General features: G+C 40.8%; 1 protein-coding gene across 1 annotated transcript in view; it reads left to right on the top strand.

Annotated features, from left to right (window-relative positions):
* The window catches only part of SMARCAL1 (SWI/SNF related, matrix associated, actin dependent regulator of chromatin, subfamily a like 1), a 911,772-nt gene that overhangs the window by 227,500 nt on the left and 666,390 nt on the right, over positions 1–17,882 (top strand). The window contains exon 5 of the mRNA XM_044078228.1: positions 283–333. Coding sequence (XP_043934163.1) covers positions 283–333 — 51 coding nt within the window. The remainder of the gene's footprint in view (positions 1–282; positions 334–17,882) is intronic.

Genomic DNA, 17,882 nt, shown 5'->3' with positions numbered 1-17,882 from the left:
TATATATATATATATATATATATATATATATATAGTTTGCATCATGTTGCTGTCTATCACAAGGCTATGCATAGTGGTTTTGCAAAGGCAATGGGCTCAGTGCACTGGATTTAGCCACTGCATTGCAGGACAGCAGTAAATTATACCGTTTTACTACAGAGGGAGCAGTGTTGCACCTTGTTAAGAAAACATAAGCCACACTGAGTACTCATGTTTTACAGTAGTAATTTATGGTTTTGTTTATAGTTTTTTTTATACTTATTTTTATTTATTTTTTTATAGACATGAAAACAAGAAAGTGGAATTTCCTCTTGGAAGATTATAAAAGTCTAAGTGAGTATGTTTTTAACAGCACACATATAAAAAATAAAAAAAATAAAATATGATAGTTGAAAATTATAAAAAAATCCAAAAACCTCAAAAATTATTCATTGTGTATATTTTTTGGTGTCTGGTACCTTGTGTATAATTAAATATGTTTGAGCATTTGTTTTCATTGTGTAGACTGTTTCATTTCTTTTAAAAAAAAAAAAAATTGAACTACTGTCTATATTTTTTACTAGAAGTTCTATATTTCTTCGTATTGTGTGATATCATAAAACTAGTTTTCCTCCTCACCAATGGAGGGCACACAGCTGAATTACCAAACAAAATTAATCTTTTGAGTATTTTTTTTAATCTAAAGATACATAGATTTTATACCAGCTTTTAAAATGAGAGAGGTGGTATAGGACCTGTTGACAAGTGGACCAGTAGGTGACACATTAGCTCTGGGTTCCTTTCCCACTCCCATTCCAGGTAATTAGATTACTGGCACTACAGAGGGGGTTTGCACTTCTGAGCGTGTCATCCTTCGGATGAGACATTAAACCAAAATCCTATCTGCTTCAGATGGTGGTAGCTCAGGTTGATGTAAAAGATCCCATGGCACCTATCAAAAAAGAGTAGGGGAAGTTCCCCAATGTCCTAGCCAAATTTCCACTAGTAGTATAAATACCACCTCACGTCCCCCCCTGAAAAGATGCCACCAGCCCAGTGGAGCTAACCCGATCAACAACAAATGCTAAATAAAACACATTCTTTTTAGGTTGAATTACGTGCTACTGATGGTATATTGTTTTAATGACACTGATGACATCATTTTTTTCTTTCAGAAGCAAACTCCAAGACAGCTAACATGTGGCAAGGGAATCCCTCCTTTTAACACTGTCTTGAAGTAGTTCAAGTTCCCCACAAGTAAAGCAGTGACCAGTAGAACCTTTTGTATTGTTTTGGAAAAACTGTGCCTAAAAAAGAAATAAATACTGCTGTACTATGATAGTTTGAAGGGCAGGACAAATCTTTGCAGATATCTTGGACCAAGTAGAGTACAGCACAGTTTTTTTGTTAAATATCTTCTATTAGTATGAAATAGTGACAATCTCCTTTCCATTTGCTTGTAATACAAATGCTTTTCCTTAAAGGTTTTTGAAGGAGATTTTCACAGTATTACATGGAAAAAGAGTTTGAGACCTTTGATATACCTTGCATTGGGTGTAATCAGACAACGCATTGAAGAGGCTTTCCGTTGCGAGTGTCATGCAATATTGAACACACAGAGCTTTAATTTTGAATAACTCTGACTTAACTTTTAGGGATAAAATTATCTGAATATTAGATCATTTAGATGTTGTAATGGGTAAGTGAATTGTATGGATCAAAAGAGAATGTACGTTTAATAACTGAAGATGGCAATGTGAGGGGGGGGTTACAGGTTGTTATACCACCCTGCCAAGTTAAGAGACCTGGGCTTTTATTTGCAAGAATAATGGCAATTTAGCTAGGAACTTGGGCTTGGAGAGGATATGTTAATGAATGTGTTCCAAATGAGAAGATTTTATTGGTTTTAGACCTTCTGACATTAGAATATAATACATGCATTCCAAATGTGTTACTCTTGCTTTCCCATTTACTCTAACTTGAAGTTATGCCTTCTTTATTCCTACCCATGTTGCCTGTTGACCAAATGCCCTTCGAGGTCATTTGGCCCATTTGTTCCTTATAGGGCAAGAGCAGATTGCAGAGGCCATTCAGGCAGCAATCAAGTTTGCTTTACCATTAAGACCCTTACACTGCTTTTTGGTGCTGCAAGGACCTACTTACTGTGCCCTTTCTCTGCATGTGAGTGCTGCCACCCGGGATCAGTTGTCCATTTGTTCCCCGTGGAGCAAGAGCAGATTGTAGAGGCCATCATTCAGGCAGCCCTCACGTTTGTTTTACCATTAAGACCCTAACCCTGCTTCTTGGTGCTGCGGATCTACTGCGCCCTTTCTCTCATGTGAGTGCTCCCACCCACTTGCTAATGGGGACTGCTGTCACTGGCTTGGAAGCCCAAGTGCCATTGTCCAGTAATGGCTGTTTCACTTTTAAGTCTCTTCTTGCATGCAGTGAAACATCCATCAGTCCCCCTCCATAGGATGTGCAAGCTGATGATTGCCACTCCCTGCTAACCTCCCCTGCCCAGCTGTGACAATTCCAGATGCTAGTTGACCTCAGGCCATCAAGGTCATAGTCACAGCTTTATCCATCTGTCACAGAGGAGGGTTGATATTTTGTAGTGTTAATCCGTGTAGTACATGCATCAATCTCTTACCATGATATTTTCCTCTTTGACTTCAAACTAATGGATCACCGGTTATATTTACAGTACCTTTCAAGCATTTAGTTACCATTGCAACAGCTGTTTAGAATGCCTTTGATGCTGATGTTAATACCAGACTTCAATGGAATCTCTTCTTTCCTAATGATGCATTAAATGTATACAATCCAGTTAGAGCTTTCTTCATCTAGCTTTATGTGACATAATCCCTAGTTTGCTTCTAGTACTGAAAAGAACTTGGTATCTGGCATTGTTGACACAATTTCTTCAGTTGTTAACAATTGACAGTGCTCTCTTTTGACCACTTTATTCAGATGTTATGAATTATTAGAGAATGGGTGCCCTGTAGATCACACTCTGATTGGAGAATGAGCGTTCTTCAGCAGGATGTTAATATACAGGTAATGCCCACTGAAAAAGAAGTCCACTGTTTCACGGCAGCATGTCAAGCTGCCATGGAGCCTGGACTGAAAAAAAACTATGGCTGCCATAATTTTATGCTCGCTAAGCAGCGTTTTTGCTGTTTAGCGAGTGTAAAAGAAAAAAGAAAAAACAAAACTCAAATTTAAAAAAAAATTGTGTGTTTGTCTGTGTGTGAGAGTATATGCATGTATGAGAGTGAGAGATCGATTGAGCCATTATCTTACACTCACTAAGCAGGGGTTTTGGTGTTTAATGAGTGTAAAGCAAATGAAACTGAACAAACTGTGTGTGTGTGTGTGTGTGTGTGTGTGTGTGTGTGTGTGTGTGTTTTTCTGTCTGCATGTATGAGTGAGTATGTGCATAAAAGCAGAAGAGACTGTGTGTGTGTGTGTGTGTGTGTGTGTGTGTGTGTGTGTGTGTGTGTGTGTGTGTGTGTGTGTGTGTGTGTGTGTGTGTGTGTGTGTGTGTGTGTGTGTGTGTGTGTGTGTGTGTGTGTGTGTGAGAGAAAGAGAGAGAGTGAAGAGTGAGAGTGATCACTGGCCGCAGCAGCATCAGTTAAGAGGTTTGTGTACCTCTCGACCATACTTCTGAACCTCTCGGAGCAAGAAATCTGGACAGAGCCAGAAATAACGGGGGCAAAGGACCAAAAATAGGGACAGATTTGAAATATTACTATTATAAACTTAGAAAGTTGTCTAAAATAACAGGATTTCCATTAGCATGTATTATCTGAAGGATATGAAATCTGTAACTCCTATGTCTGTCATTATTTAATGACTTCAATCCCCAGTGATTTGCCAGAAAACTACAAATTTTATGAGGATGGAACCAAACATATGAGCCAAAAATCTGGTCATTCTGCAAAAATCTGGAGAGTTGAGAGATATGCTCTTTTGACTTTTAGCTCAAGATATCTGGCTAAACCTAAAATAAATGGAGAACAAAGGGTCAAAAGAGGAACATATTTTAATAGAATATTAGGATTTGTATTAGCATGCATTTTTTGAAAACGAGATGTGCGTGTACATGGTAGAAAGGGAGAGAATGAGTGAGTGGGTGAGATCGACAGTAGAGAGGTCTGCATACCTCTGGACCTTACAGCTGAAGAAATCTAGATAAAGTCTAAAGTAAAGAGGGAACATACCTTTCAGCTGTACAGATTTTCACAGAATGTCCAGATTTTGGTCCGTTTTTCATAAAATTGTGGTTTTCTGGCAAATCATTAAAACTTGAAGTTAGAAAATAATGACAGACATTTGAGTTTCAGACTTCATATCCTTCAGAAACTTCATGCTAATGAAAACACATTATTCTATCAACTTTCTAAGTTTGTAAGAGCAATATTTAAAAATTGTCCCTATTTTTGGGCCTTTGTCCCACTTGGCTTTGTCCAGATTTCTCGCTCTAAGAGGTTGAGAGGTATGAGGGAACAAAGGCTCAAAAATAGGAGCAGATTTTAATTATTGCTCTTATAACATTATAAACTTGCTTAAATAAAATGATTTGTGTTAGCGTGAATTTTCTGAAGAACATAATAGTCTGAAACTCAGATGTATGCCATTATTTAGTAACTTCAATCCCCAGTGATTGGCAATAAATCAAACTTTTAAGGAGTAAGGGACCAAAAAATAAACTAAAAACCTGGATATTTTTAAGTGTTATATTTTGGATGTAAAATGCTTCCTGCAACACTATTAACATGTACCACAGCAAGCTTGAAACATTAGGTGGAGGAACTGTTTTACATCAAAAATATATAAAAGAAAATATAGTAATAAAAAATAAGTAAGTAAAACACAACAATTTTACAGACCGCCCATTCTCTAAACACAATAATGTCCTCCAGTGTGTTGTTGTGGAAACAATGGCCTTCCAGGGGTGGCACGCTTGGGCAGGCGTTATTTCCACAATAACACACACCCTGTTGGACATTATTACTTGCATAGATATGCACATTTTGTCTTGCTTTAAAATATTAACCATAATGTTTCCCCTGTTATTTTGGTTCCAGTTTTTAGTGATGCCCAAGCCTTCCATTTTTTTTTCATTTCCTGCTCATTTCTAATTTTTTTAAACCCCCAGATATCCTCGTGGCTGCTGTGTATCCCTGGCTTGTTATCCTACACTCCTCACTCCAGCCTCCTCTACCTATTTCTGTTTTGCTCACCGGCCCTGCCTTCCTGGACTTTCCAAGACCTATCAAAAGACACCAATCCCACCTTGTTTTTGCCACATTTCCTTACAGAAAAAGGTCACGACTTCTCTCAGAAGAGACCTCAAAGGAATTAAAGAAACACTCCAGCCTCCTCTACCTATTTCTGTTTTGCTCACCGGCCCTGCCTTCCTGGACATTCCAAGACCTATCAAAAGACACCAATCCCACCTTGTTTTTGCCACATTTCCTTACAGAAAAAGGTCACGACTTCTCTCAGAAGAGACCTCAAAGGAATTAAAGAAACACTCCAGCCTCCTCTACCTATTTCTGTTTTGCTCACCGGCCCTGCCTTCCTGGACATTCCAAGACCTATCAAAAGACACCAATCCCACCTTGTTTTTGCCACATTTCCTTACAGAAAAAGGTCATGACTTCTCTCAGAAGAGACCTCAAAGGAATTAAAGAAAGTATGTTATATGAAGATGCACCTTAATTTCATAAGTGATACTGCTGTACTTCTGTACTAGTTGCTAGTGTAGGATCCTGACCAGAATAGCCAGCAGCCATACCCTTCTTACTGACAACCCCCTCCATACCTGCCTTATCACTGCTGCCTATTTCCCTATTTTTGAGCCTTTTTTCTGCCCTACACCCTTCTACCTCCCTTAATCGCTCCACTCTCTACTGTTACAGGATTGCCCACTAGATGGCAGTCTTCAACCACCATTACTCTCCTTTCTCTCTCTTCTTCTCACTCACCTCTTAATAATATCTATTCTTACTGTTCTTCCTTAACTGCTAGTTAACAATTCTACCTACCTCTATCACTCAAATCCTTTCCCTAATAACACCCTTCTAAGCATCCCTCTAACCACCCTGCTTACCTTCCTCCATACTTACCTTCACTATACTGATTGTTTTTTCTCACTGCCCTGCTGCCTTCTTTCCTTGGGTCTACCCGCTCCGCTCCCCTACCCTACCCCCAAATCCCACCCACCTCACTACCTCTAGATTTATACCCACATAGCCACTCCTACTTCCTCTCCAACTACTAAACTCCACCCCTTCCTCTTCCTATCCCCTCCCCAACCCACCTTCCTCTCACCACATATCTCCCCTCCTCCTTACTCAGTACCATATATTGCTTAGCAAAGCCACAACATGCTTGCAAAATATTCATCCTTCTCAATTCAACTATTACTTCTTCTAAACCTAACCTACATCTACTACCTTACCCAGCCTAACCCCATAACTCACAACCCACTCTTACACACAACCTGCTCACTCCATACATCTCACTCATGTATCTCAATATCTCCTGCACTATATCCCATCAACCACATTCTATGTTTTCATTACAAACTAATCTCTCCTTATAAAACCTCAACACCCACTCTACCCTCCATATCCCTCACAAATCTTACATCACACATCATTCAAACAAAACAATCCAAACACCTCTACTACATAATCCAACTTCTAACAACCATACTCTTATCTGGAGATATACACCCTAACCCTGGCCCAAACACCTCCTCCTCTACATCTAAATCCATCCTACTAGCATCTCTTCACGCCCAAAGCTTAGCTAACAAAATACCAAACCTACATGCCTGGCTACTCCACAACAAACCAGACATCTTAGCCATATCTGTAACCTGGTTAAAACCTCATGTAAAAGATGCAGAAATAGTACCACCTAATTACTCCATCATCAGAACTGACAGAGCCCAATTCAACTCTTTTTTTCATAAACTCTATTTCCAAACTAACCTCTTCCTTCTCTAACAATAATCCACCCCCTACTTCAACTTCTCCTCTCCCACCACCCCCTCCATCTTCATCCTCTCATTCCTCATCCTCTCAACCCCCTCCATTCTCCATTAAACCTATCCCTACTTCTGCCATAAAAAACTCCTGCAGAAACTAAAACCATGCACCAATGCCTCTGATAATATTCCCTCATACTTCCTCAGCATAGCTGCCGAAGCCATTGCCCTCTCAATCAGTATCCTAATCAACCGCTCCATTCAAGAAGGTCTTGTTCCACAACACTGGAAAAAGGCTTTCATCATTCCCCTGCACAAAGGAGGCAACAATACTAATATTACTAACTTCTGGCCCATCGCCATCCTCTCTCCCATTTCAAAAATCCTAGAGAAATGTATCCATCTTCAACTCCTTCCCTATCTCTTAGACAACAACCTTCTAACTCCTACCCAACACGGATTCAGACCCAGTCATAGCAACTATGACTGCCCTCCTGTCCTTCCTTGCAACTGTGAATAAAGCTAGAGATTCTGGCTTCACTGTATCTACCATCCTGCTTGATCTCTCTAAAGCCTTTGACACTATCTCTCATAACCTACTCCTTACTAAACTATCTAACCTAAACCTATCACCTTCATCTCTCAATTGGTTCACCAGCTATCTCTCCAACAGGCAACAAGCTGTCAGGTGGAAAAAAAGCCACCTCCTCCTTTCTCAGCACCCCCACAGGTGTCCCACAGAGTTCTATATTGGGCCCCCTCCTCTTCAATATATTCATCAATGATTTTTCCTCTCAATTCCTTATGCTAACATTATTCAATATGCAGATGATTCTACAATCATCTGTGCTGCCTCATCCATCCCAACTCTCTTAAAGCTGACTCAAGATGCCTTCTCTTCCACAGAACAGTGGATGAAAGACAATCAGTTAGCACTCAATACAGCTAAAACAAAACTTATGATATTTACCCCCACTAAAACCAATTCCTTTGATAGAAAACTATTCTCCATCACCAGCCAAAATAATGCACCTCTTGAAATGGTATCTGAAACCAAACTACCAGGAGTCCAAATCGATGACGAGCTTACATTCAATTCCCATCTACTACTAAACATAAAAAAACACCAGAAACTTGGCATGCTCTATAGACACAATCGATACCTCACTTCAGCTACTAAGCTCACTCTCTCCACTACATTTCTCTTACCATCCCTTCTTTATGGTGCCCCTCTCTTAAGGAACCTACAATCATCTCTCAAAACAAAACTGTCCTCTTGTTCTTATAAAATAGCCAGATTCGCCACTAGCAACAAATCATCAACCCATCACTGTGCACCTCTCCACAAACTAAATTGGCTAGAGCTTCCCAACTACCTCTCCTATACTCAGCTCACCTATGCACACAAACTCATTTTTCAGCCATCCCTCTGTCCCTCCCTCTCCACTACCTTTAAAATGCACCACGCACAGACTACTCAGATCTACCAATCAAAACCTAATAGAAATTTACAGACCCCTTCGTCCCCCCAGGACAAAACCTCCTGTAATTTTCCCTAGCACGTTTATGGAACTCCCTCCCTCCCTCCATTCGTACCATCACTAGCCTCCCATCCTTTAAAAAATCACTCCACTCACATCTAACATCCAAATGGGAATGCTCCTGCTCTCACCCCTCATAACCTATTCTCCACTTCCTACAGTCTTCCATCTCTTTAATTCCAAATAGCAAATTCACATTTGCATCTAGTAAACAAATTCTTATTTCCATCTAGCAATTTCTAAGCCTACTGCATCTAACTACTATTTTTAATCATACTAGAGCAATGCTCTCCTGTTTCATTTTTTGATTGTAACCTCAGTATTTTTGTTCCGTCTTATAACCAGAAAATGTTAAAATGTAAATCACTGTAATCTTTGTATAATCTGTGTTTGGAGCTTTTCTCCCCAGGACTCCATTGAAAACGGGTTCTTTTGGCCCAATGGACTATCCTGGTTAAACAACTGCAAATAAATAAATAAATAAAATAAAATTCTAATATTGAGAGCTTCTAGTCCTTTCCTAGTGTCTTGTCCTGCTGACATAGCATCAGGATTTATTTGTATATCACATTCTCTTGTCAGACTTCTACACCTGTAAACAAGTCATCATAGCTGTCAGTGATGTCATTACCGGATTCAGAATGTTTCTTCAAATGCATTACTGTAGTGGTATCCAGCAGAGAAGTATGTAGGGGACATGGAAATCAAGATGGTTGGCTTGACAAACAGGTTATAGATCAGTGAATGTGAGGTAACACAGGCAGTCCTGAGGTGCATTTATCAGGAAACGTTAATAGATGATAACTGGCAGAAATTAAGTGCATTGAATGAGAAACAGGAAAATTTGGAGGATCTTTCCCATTGTAATTATGTCTGGATTTGTGGCTTACTTGAAGACTCTGAAGGATTGAGATGCTACTGTTTATTGAGCAGCTGATCGGGTTTATTAATAGATGTCTGAAAGTAGTAGTTATTATTTTGAGAGAGCACAGAGTAGGTAATGCCACCAAACTTGCAGTATAAAATCACAAACAGCTAATTTATAAAGTGCACATCTTTTTGCCACAAGTTGTCTAATTATGAAGGCATTCAAAAAAAAAAAGGACTTGATACTGATGAAAGTCAGACTGCGTGTAGTAGAGGACTTGTCTCCTGATATGAATGACTCTAATATGGCATGTAGGGCAGATGAGGCACAAGCTGAGTTAACTTATCCAGCGTACTTTCAGATTGATTATAGAAGTGAAATCACTTACTTTTTCACTTCAGAATGGGATGAACATATAACCTGGAACCCATCCCAGCTAAAGGTTTTAATGCAGAGCAGCACTTCTGGAGCTGATCATTGTAACGGGAGTGCCCTCACTGCCAGAAGAGCTGTTGCAACTAATGTTGGGATAAATGGCTGTTTTTTGAGTCCTCTTTAACAAAAGCATGTATAATCAGGGCCTACCTAAAGTAATCGGTGTCTGGGGCGAGTGGTACCAGGGAAGCGGTTTCACTAGAAACTACATAGCAAGGTCCCATCAATAGTTTTTATCAATTAGACAGCAATAAGTAAAACAGATTGACACTCAATTCCACTAAGGGTAGAAGGTGTCAGTAGGCTGATTTAAACTTTGAAGGTTGAACAAGATCTGACACCAAAGGAGAATCAAAGTGTTGGAAGACTGGAAAGTGGAGATGGGGAAACCAGTATCAGTTATGTACAGAAAGAATGGTCTGTCAGCACTTCTGGTTCCAGATCTGTATCAGTAGGGTACAAGCTGTCCTGGTGTTGGACTTTGTAATAGTTTTGTGTTTGTCTTCATGAAGGTGAATCAGACCAGAGTTCTAACCCTTTGGCTCTCTATTTATTTTGATATGTACTTACTACTGATTCTGTATTAGTCCATTAAACTCTCTCATTTACTTATTTTTGTGCGTTCCATATGTGTGTGGACTGGGTGTTTTAATGGCAGGTTTATTCCTGCATTTGGCTGATTAGGAAGACAATGTTGACATCATGTCAGATTTGCACTGTTGTTGCAGTTGCAATTGCAGTAGGAGACTTGTAGGTAGAGCAGTAGAAAGATGGACACAAGTCTGAGAAATATCTAGAAAGAGTGGTTTCATCCTGAAGGAAACATTTTTCAGTCTTTTTGCTCCTCTGCTTCATCTTTACAGCGTCTACACCAGTGCTTCACATACATTGTTGGGCTTCCCAGCCTCTCCCTTCACCCCCCAGGACTTACTCCATTATGGGCTTGGGCTGGTGTGGCTTAAAGGTTCATCCTGGCGAGGGAGGGTCTTGCTGTCTAACTTCAGCTGAAGTTTTTTTCTTTAATGACCAACCCATTACTCTCTTCTTCCACCCCCATCTGTGCGGTTAAATGGTGTTATCCATAGGGCGGGTATTTAGTTGGTACATAGAACATATTGCCCCACATCAGTGGCAGCTCAACCTGGTCCACCATCCTGCCCATCTGTGGACAATAGCCTGCTATAGAGATATCCCCAGCCACCACTAAGGATCATACCAGGAACTGTGTACATATCCTCCCACCACTCCCTGCCAGCATCTTAAGCATCCAAACTGCTAATCCAACCACACTCCCTGCCAGCATCTTAAGCACCCAAACTGCTAATCCAACCCAAGTCACCTGAGCTGCTGTTAGGGCTTTATCCCTCTATGCTACTATGTTGGTTAGACTGAAGAGTTCCTAATGATGCTAATTGTTAATAAATGTGAACATTAAGTTCTTTGCAATTTTGATTTGATTATGGTGCTGTTGTTTTTAATGTTGGCTTCTTGCTGCTTTAGTTAGCTGAAACACACTCTCAAGTTGACATTAACTTGCACTTATCAAGTGTTCAGTATATTCCTATGCTTCTATCTGAGGGTGAGGTGGAGGATGCTGACTGCAAGTGGTGGCCATTGGAACTTAACTGTTGTTACATTTGAAGCCTGCTTTTCAGCAAGTGTTTGTGAAGTAATCTGGAACTTTTTGACTTATTTTTGTTTTTATTATTTAGTTAGTGCCAAATTAGCCTCAGTGCCATTTGCTGAGTATTTTTTTTTCCTTTGTGATTGCTTTACTGAATTTGTTTCAGTGAATCGTTGCAATGTTTTCATTATGGTTGGGCTAATGTGTTGTAGAGCTATGGTCATCATTCTCACTGCTGCAGTAATCTTTGGCTGTTTGAGTTGTATGCTACTTAGATACAGTAAATGGCCAGCTTCACAAAGCTCTGGCTTCCTCCCACACCTGTACTTCAACTGCTGATTGGCTAGCCCTTTTAAGGGAAATCTGCAGTCAGAGTGTAGGCACCTTCAGTACTTGCTTGCCACCTCTAGAGGAAGTAGCTTTGAGACTTCACAGGAGAAGCAGCCAGGTTCAAGGTCCATTTCTAGCAGATATGTCCCCATAGGGCAACCTTCCACACAGAAATTGTCTCCCTGTTAAGAAAATATTAATGTATTTTTTCTGACTAAAAGCAGTATTTCCCCTTTAAGAAAACCACTATTTTCTACTATGTCAGACATTTCCTGTCAGCTATTTTTAGAATGGGGCTTATATCTTGAGTATTGGGAAGCTAATTTGGTGTTGAAATACTGCTTTTGAGAACTTTTATTTGTATATGTAAGTTTTAAGGGTCTGGAAGTACTTTACATGGAAGGCAATATTTTCCATGTTTAATGGTTGTGTACACTTTGTGACAACTTGCTTCAGTTTTTTTTTTGTTAGTGTACTTTAGAACATAGAGTTTGAGTTCTGACAGGGATTTTTATGTACTACTTGTGATTTACTTTTGAAAGGTGACTGTGAAGGGAAGAGTTCATATGTGTGCTGCTTGAGAGCACTTGTCTGACACCTTACCTTCTGACTGATTCTTCCCAACAGTGCTTACCAGCAATCAGGCTTCTTCCTCAACTCTAGCAGGCTCTTTTCCTGCAGTATCTAAAAAGAAAAAGCAGCACAATAAAAAGCACTGCCATCACAGCTGGCTCAGACAGTGCCTCTGCCGCTGGTGGGTGACTCTGTTGTAGCTGACTGTTCCTCAAACAACTGACTTATGGCTCCTGGTTCCTCTGGTGTAGCCTCCTCTGCCACCATGGACTGGTGGTTAGCCATATCCTCTGCAGCTCTTCCACTGTAAATCTGGGCATGTGAGAACCATCCTTTTTGGATCTGGGATATACTTTTGGATGTTTTTCTTGATGTGATCAGGAGAAAGAGACCTCTTACTGGGGTAAAATACCATACTCCAGTCAATCTTCATCCAGAGATGTCCATACAGAGAAAAAGCAAAGAGTGGATGCAGCTACTGCAGCAGTGAGGAATTTGAACATTTGCTATTATGGTAAGTGCAGCTTACACAACTGCACTTTTTGGGAGGTTACAGATGCATGTAATATAGCTGTCACTTGAAAAATGTATGCTTTTAAACAGTCTTTATAATAGAGTGTAATAGATTGTGGAATTTTCACATTGTTTTATGACAGATATGGTTCTTTTTAATTTTCAACTTCTTTATGTAAGATTGCATGCTTGCTTTGTGTTCATGTGTTTGATTAGCATGACTAACTCCTGAAGTCAAATGGAAAGTGTGCTTATCAAGCATTTATTTAGTTTAGCAGTCACTGTTCCAAAATTATTGGATAACCAGACAGTTGCAACTTTGATCTCACTTTGCTTATTTTGTATAAATATTTTTAGTTTCACTGTTTACATTTTTTTGTCATGTTTTGGATGCTTTTTGCAGATAGAGGTGTACTAAATGACAAGGTTTAACAGATTTGTTGCTGTTTAATTATAGCCTTTTAGTACTTTGTCCTCTGTCCTCTTAAAATAATTTAAAGGTATGAGGTAAATCTTAAAATGTTTGATCCGTAGATTGTTTTATTGGGAAATTTGTTGAGGTGGGGGAGAGCAAGGGTATTAAGTAGCAAGCAGCTAAGGTTTGAGAAGTTGTAGATTACTGGTAATATTTAAAACTGCTCTGTTTCTTGACTCATGGAAGGCTGAGCTGTTCACTCATGAACTAAGCTTACTGTGGAGAAGAAACTTTACGATAGTTTCATTTAAATCAGTGCGATGAGGATTCAGGGGGGGTCTTTGCAGTTGCATAGATGGTTATCATAGAGGTGTGATTTAAGGAGGTCTTTAAATGTGGTTATGCGATTTTGTAACCTGAGGTCAGCAGGGAGGGTGTTTCATGCATTTGCGACCTCATGGGAGAATAGGGCTTCTCCAGAGGTGTTCTTGCATGGATTGACTTCAATCAGGGCTTTGTTACTGGATCGTAGTTCCCTGTTGGAGTTGTTGAAATTTAACATGCCAGCTAGAGCAGGGTTCTCTCAGATTGGTATAGAATTTGATGAGCTATGATGAGTTGGTGGTAGCGTAGTAAGTTTGGAAATTCTAACTAGTGTAGGGATTGACAGTGGTGGGAGTGTGATTTAGCATTGGCTGTGAACCTAGCTATTTTGTTGTAGCATGTGGAGAGTTTGTTCAGGTTGCTTTTATTAATGTTGGTTAGAACTGGGGAGGCATAAAGTAATGTTGATAATAGATGAGTTCTGGCTATGGTAGTTCTAGACTTGGGGGTTAGGAACTGTATGCTACGATAGAGGCATCCTAGCCTTTTATGGACTTTAGAGATAGTTTGGGATATGTGCTTATTGTATTTAAGTTGTTGATCAATAGTGACACCTAGTAGTTTGGCCTCAGCTACTGGGGTGATGAGGGTGCTATTGACTGAGAGGATGGTGAAGGTGGGGTCACTGTGCTTAATTGGGTGGAATAGCATTAACTGTGTTTTTTTTGGGTTTAGTATCAGTTGGTAGATGTATAGCCAGTTCTCTATCTCAGTGAAGGATTATTGGGCTTTACTTTGCAGAAGATGAATGTTGGATACCGAGCAGATTAAGGTTGTATCATCTGCATACTGGACAATATGGGCTTTAGTGGTTGCTAAGTGGAGATTGTTTGTAAATATGTTAAAGAGAAGGGGCCTAGGATTGAGCTTTGGGGGACACCGCATGTGACGGGGAGTGGGGGGGATAGGGAGTTGACCCATTTGACAGATTGTGAACGGTTGCTTAGGTAACTGTTGAACCAGTGGGTTATTAAGGCTGAGTCTGGAGAGGCAGGTAAGGAGTTTGTTATGGGAAACTTCACATCCCGACCCCAACCCCTGCCCAGAAAACCACAGTGAAAAACTTCTCTAAAGCAAATTTCACACTCCTCAAAACTGAGGTGGAATCCTTCAAAGCCCCCGGGCCTGTGGAAAATATGGCCCAGACAGCAGAATCCTTTATAAACGCATTCTATGAATACCTTCAGGAATGCATGGATCATGCGATCCCAAATAAAACCAAGACCCAATCCTCCAAAGGCAGATGTCCTGTCTGGTGGACCCCAGCCATAAACAAACTATACAATAGAAGGAGGAAGCTACTAAATGATAGAGCAAAATCCCAAAAAGGGAAGGCATCACTGATCAGTATTAGCAAAAAACTACGGGCACACATAAAATTGTCTAAGGCCAGCTTCGAGAGAAAAATTGCACAGGACACTAAGGATAATCACAAGGCTTTCTTTAGTTATGTTAGGAACCTGGGTGGTAATTCCCAGATATGCTCAGAATTAGTCTAAAATGACAAAAAATACACCGAACCCACAGACATTGCCAACATCCTAGCTGACAGGTTCAGCACAAACTTCTCCCCTCCCCACCAAAAGGGCAAATATCTATCCCAGCAGAGTGCTGCCCCCCTGACATCTCAGATGCTCAGGTAAGAGCCGCCCTCTCCAAAGCAAAAAACACAGCATCAATGGGACCAGATGGTGTCCCGGGCTGCGTCCTACATGAACTCTAAGAAGAGCTAAACCCAAACATAAAACTACTGTTCAGTCTCAGCCTTACTACAGAATATGTGCCCAAAGAGTGGCGTATAGCAACAGTGGTCCCTCTCCATAAAGGTGGTGCCTCAACGGATCCTGGAAACTATCGCCCCATAAGCCTGACTAGCTTGGTCTGCAAAGCTATGGAAAGGATCATCATGGACCTCATAAATAAAGATATTGGGGACCTACAAACACTGGATCCTACCCAGTTCGGCTTTGTTAAGGGCAGATCCTGCCTCTTAAACCTGGTTGATTTCTTTGAAACAGTCACCAAGGCCATTGACAAGGGAAGGTGGTCCACACAGCCTACCTGGACCTCGCAAAAGCCTTCGATACAATACCCCACTCGGGCATTATAGATAAGCTCACCAGCTTAAATATAAACCCCTATGTCACTAGATGGATTGCAAACTGGCTCAAGGACAGAACCCACATGGTTAGAATTGCTGGAGCCATGTCAGACTCCAAACCAGTTACAAGTGGTGTCCCACAAGGCTCAGTCCTGGGACCTCTCTTGTTCGGTATATATTTCGGAGGTACAGGCCAACACGGAAGGACTGTGGCTGACCAAGTTCGCAGATGACTGCAAACTGGGCGCCATAATCGACTCTCCAGCCGACACAAGCATCCTCCAAAAGGGCCTCATAGAAACAGACAACTGGTGCCAGAGCCATGGCCTCAAGCTAAATGCCAAAAGTGTATAGTCATCCCTTTGGCATAAACAAAGTGCCCACAAATTACCACATAGGTGGTAATCCATTAAGTCACGGAAGAAGTAATTAGGGACCTGGGGACCCAAGTTGATAGCAATCTCTCATTTGACAACCACGTGGCCAAAGTGGTTAGAAAACATTTTATATAGCCCACCTAATCATGAAGGGATTCACATCTAGATCAGGGAGGTCATCGTGCCTCTTTACTCATCCCTCATCAGGCCCATAATTGAGTACAATGCCCTTTTGGGATGTACCTTACCAGACACCTGCAGCAACTGGAAAGACCCCAAAAGTACCTCACCAAGAGGATCAAAGGGCTCAAACAGATGCCATATGCTGCCCGGTTAAAGAAACTCCAGCTCTACTCAGTGGCATACCGCCTGTTCAGAGGTGATCTGTGCCTGACGTATAAAGCCATGTCCAACCCGAATTAATGGACATGCTGCACCTCAGAAAATCCAAATCCCATCGAGCTACGCTCGAGAGACTTGAACCTCAGCACTGAAATAAATAGGACATGCTGGAGGGACAGATTCATAACCCAGAGGCTCCCTTCACTCTGGAATAAAATCCCAGTCCAGGTTAGGCAGAGTCCCTCATTGACTCTCTTCAAGAGGAATCTTGATGAGTGGATGGGAGATCGTAGGTTTACCCCGAGTATCACTTCTGTGTCACTGTTAGACAGAGGCACAGTATACTAACCTCGAAAAAGGGCATAGCAAAATAAATTTAAAATGGGTGGCGAAAGCCAAACACATTCTGGCTAGGCTTATAAATGCCCTAGGGCCTAGTATGAACCTATGAACCTATAAACTATGTTGAAAGCCTTGGATAAGTCTAGGAAGGTGCCAGAGACCACTTTCCCTTGGTTCCTGTATGAGTTTATGGTATTGGAGAAGTTAACTAGAGCAGTGTTGGTGCCATGGAATAGTCTGAATCCATGTTGGGTTTTACATAGTAGGTTGTTGGTTAGTAGGTGGGTAAGGAGTTGGTAGTGGATACATCTTTCTAGAATCATTGATATGGGTTATAGGATTGCAATGGGACAGTCGTTGGAGAGACCAGTAGAGTGGCCACCCTTGTGGAGGGGGATGATACAGTATATGAGGTTTTCCACAAGGATGGAATTGTGCACATGGAAACAGATCTATTAATAAGGAGGGAAATGGGGTAGGCAATGGCCTTGGATGCTGTTTCGAGATATTTGGCTGGTAGATTGTCGGCAGCGAGAGTGGCTAGTTTGAGTTTTGCTAAGAGTTTTTGAATGGTTGATGTTGGTACTGGTTTAAGTGAGAAGGGGGTGGAGTTAATTTGGCATTTTTGGGGACTGTGGTTGTGTTGTGGGTGATATATCATTCACGAGTTTCAGTACAGAAGAGGTAAAATAGTTATTGATGTTTAAGGATATGTCAAGGTCTCTACCTTCAATGTTTGCTGGTGCTGTAGTGGCTTTTCCGGGCTGGAGGATGTTGTTCACTGCAGCCCAGAATTTTTGTGGGTTGTTACTATGTTTCCTTTGTAAGGAAATGTAGTGATTTTGTTCGTCCATCTTGACCTGCTTCTTTACTTTATTTCTAAATTCAGAAAAGTTTTGCCTAGTTTCGGGTGTTTTGTATTGTTGCCAAGTTTTCCAAGCTTTGTCCCTATCCTTAAGTAAGATCTTCGTGGTTTTCTCTAGCCAGTACAAATTTCTGTTAGCCTTATCCCATTTAGTTACCTTTCCCTGCCATGTTATTTGATTCCTGTA

This window comes from Protopterus annectens, chromosome 7.part0, assembly GCF_019279795.1.
Source record: "Protopterus annectens isolate FY-2018-M chromosome 7.part0, PAN1.0, whole genome shotgun sequence".
Taxonomy (NCBI): Eukaryota; Metazoa; Chordata; order Ceratodontiformes; family Protopteridae; genus Protopterus; species Protopterus annectens.
Note: the sequence above shows the minus strand (reverse complement) of the source record. Positions and strands in the feature narration are given on the sequence as shown.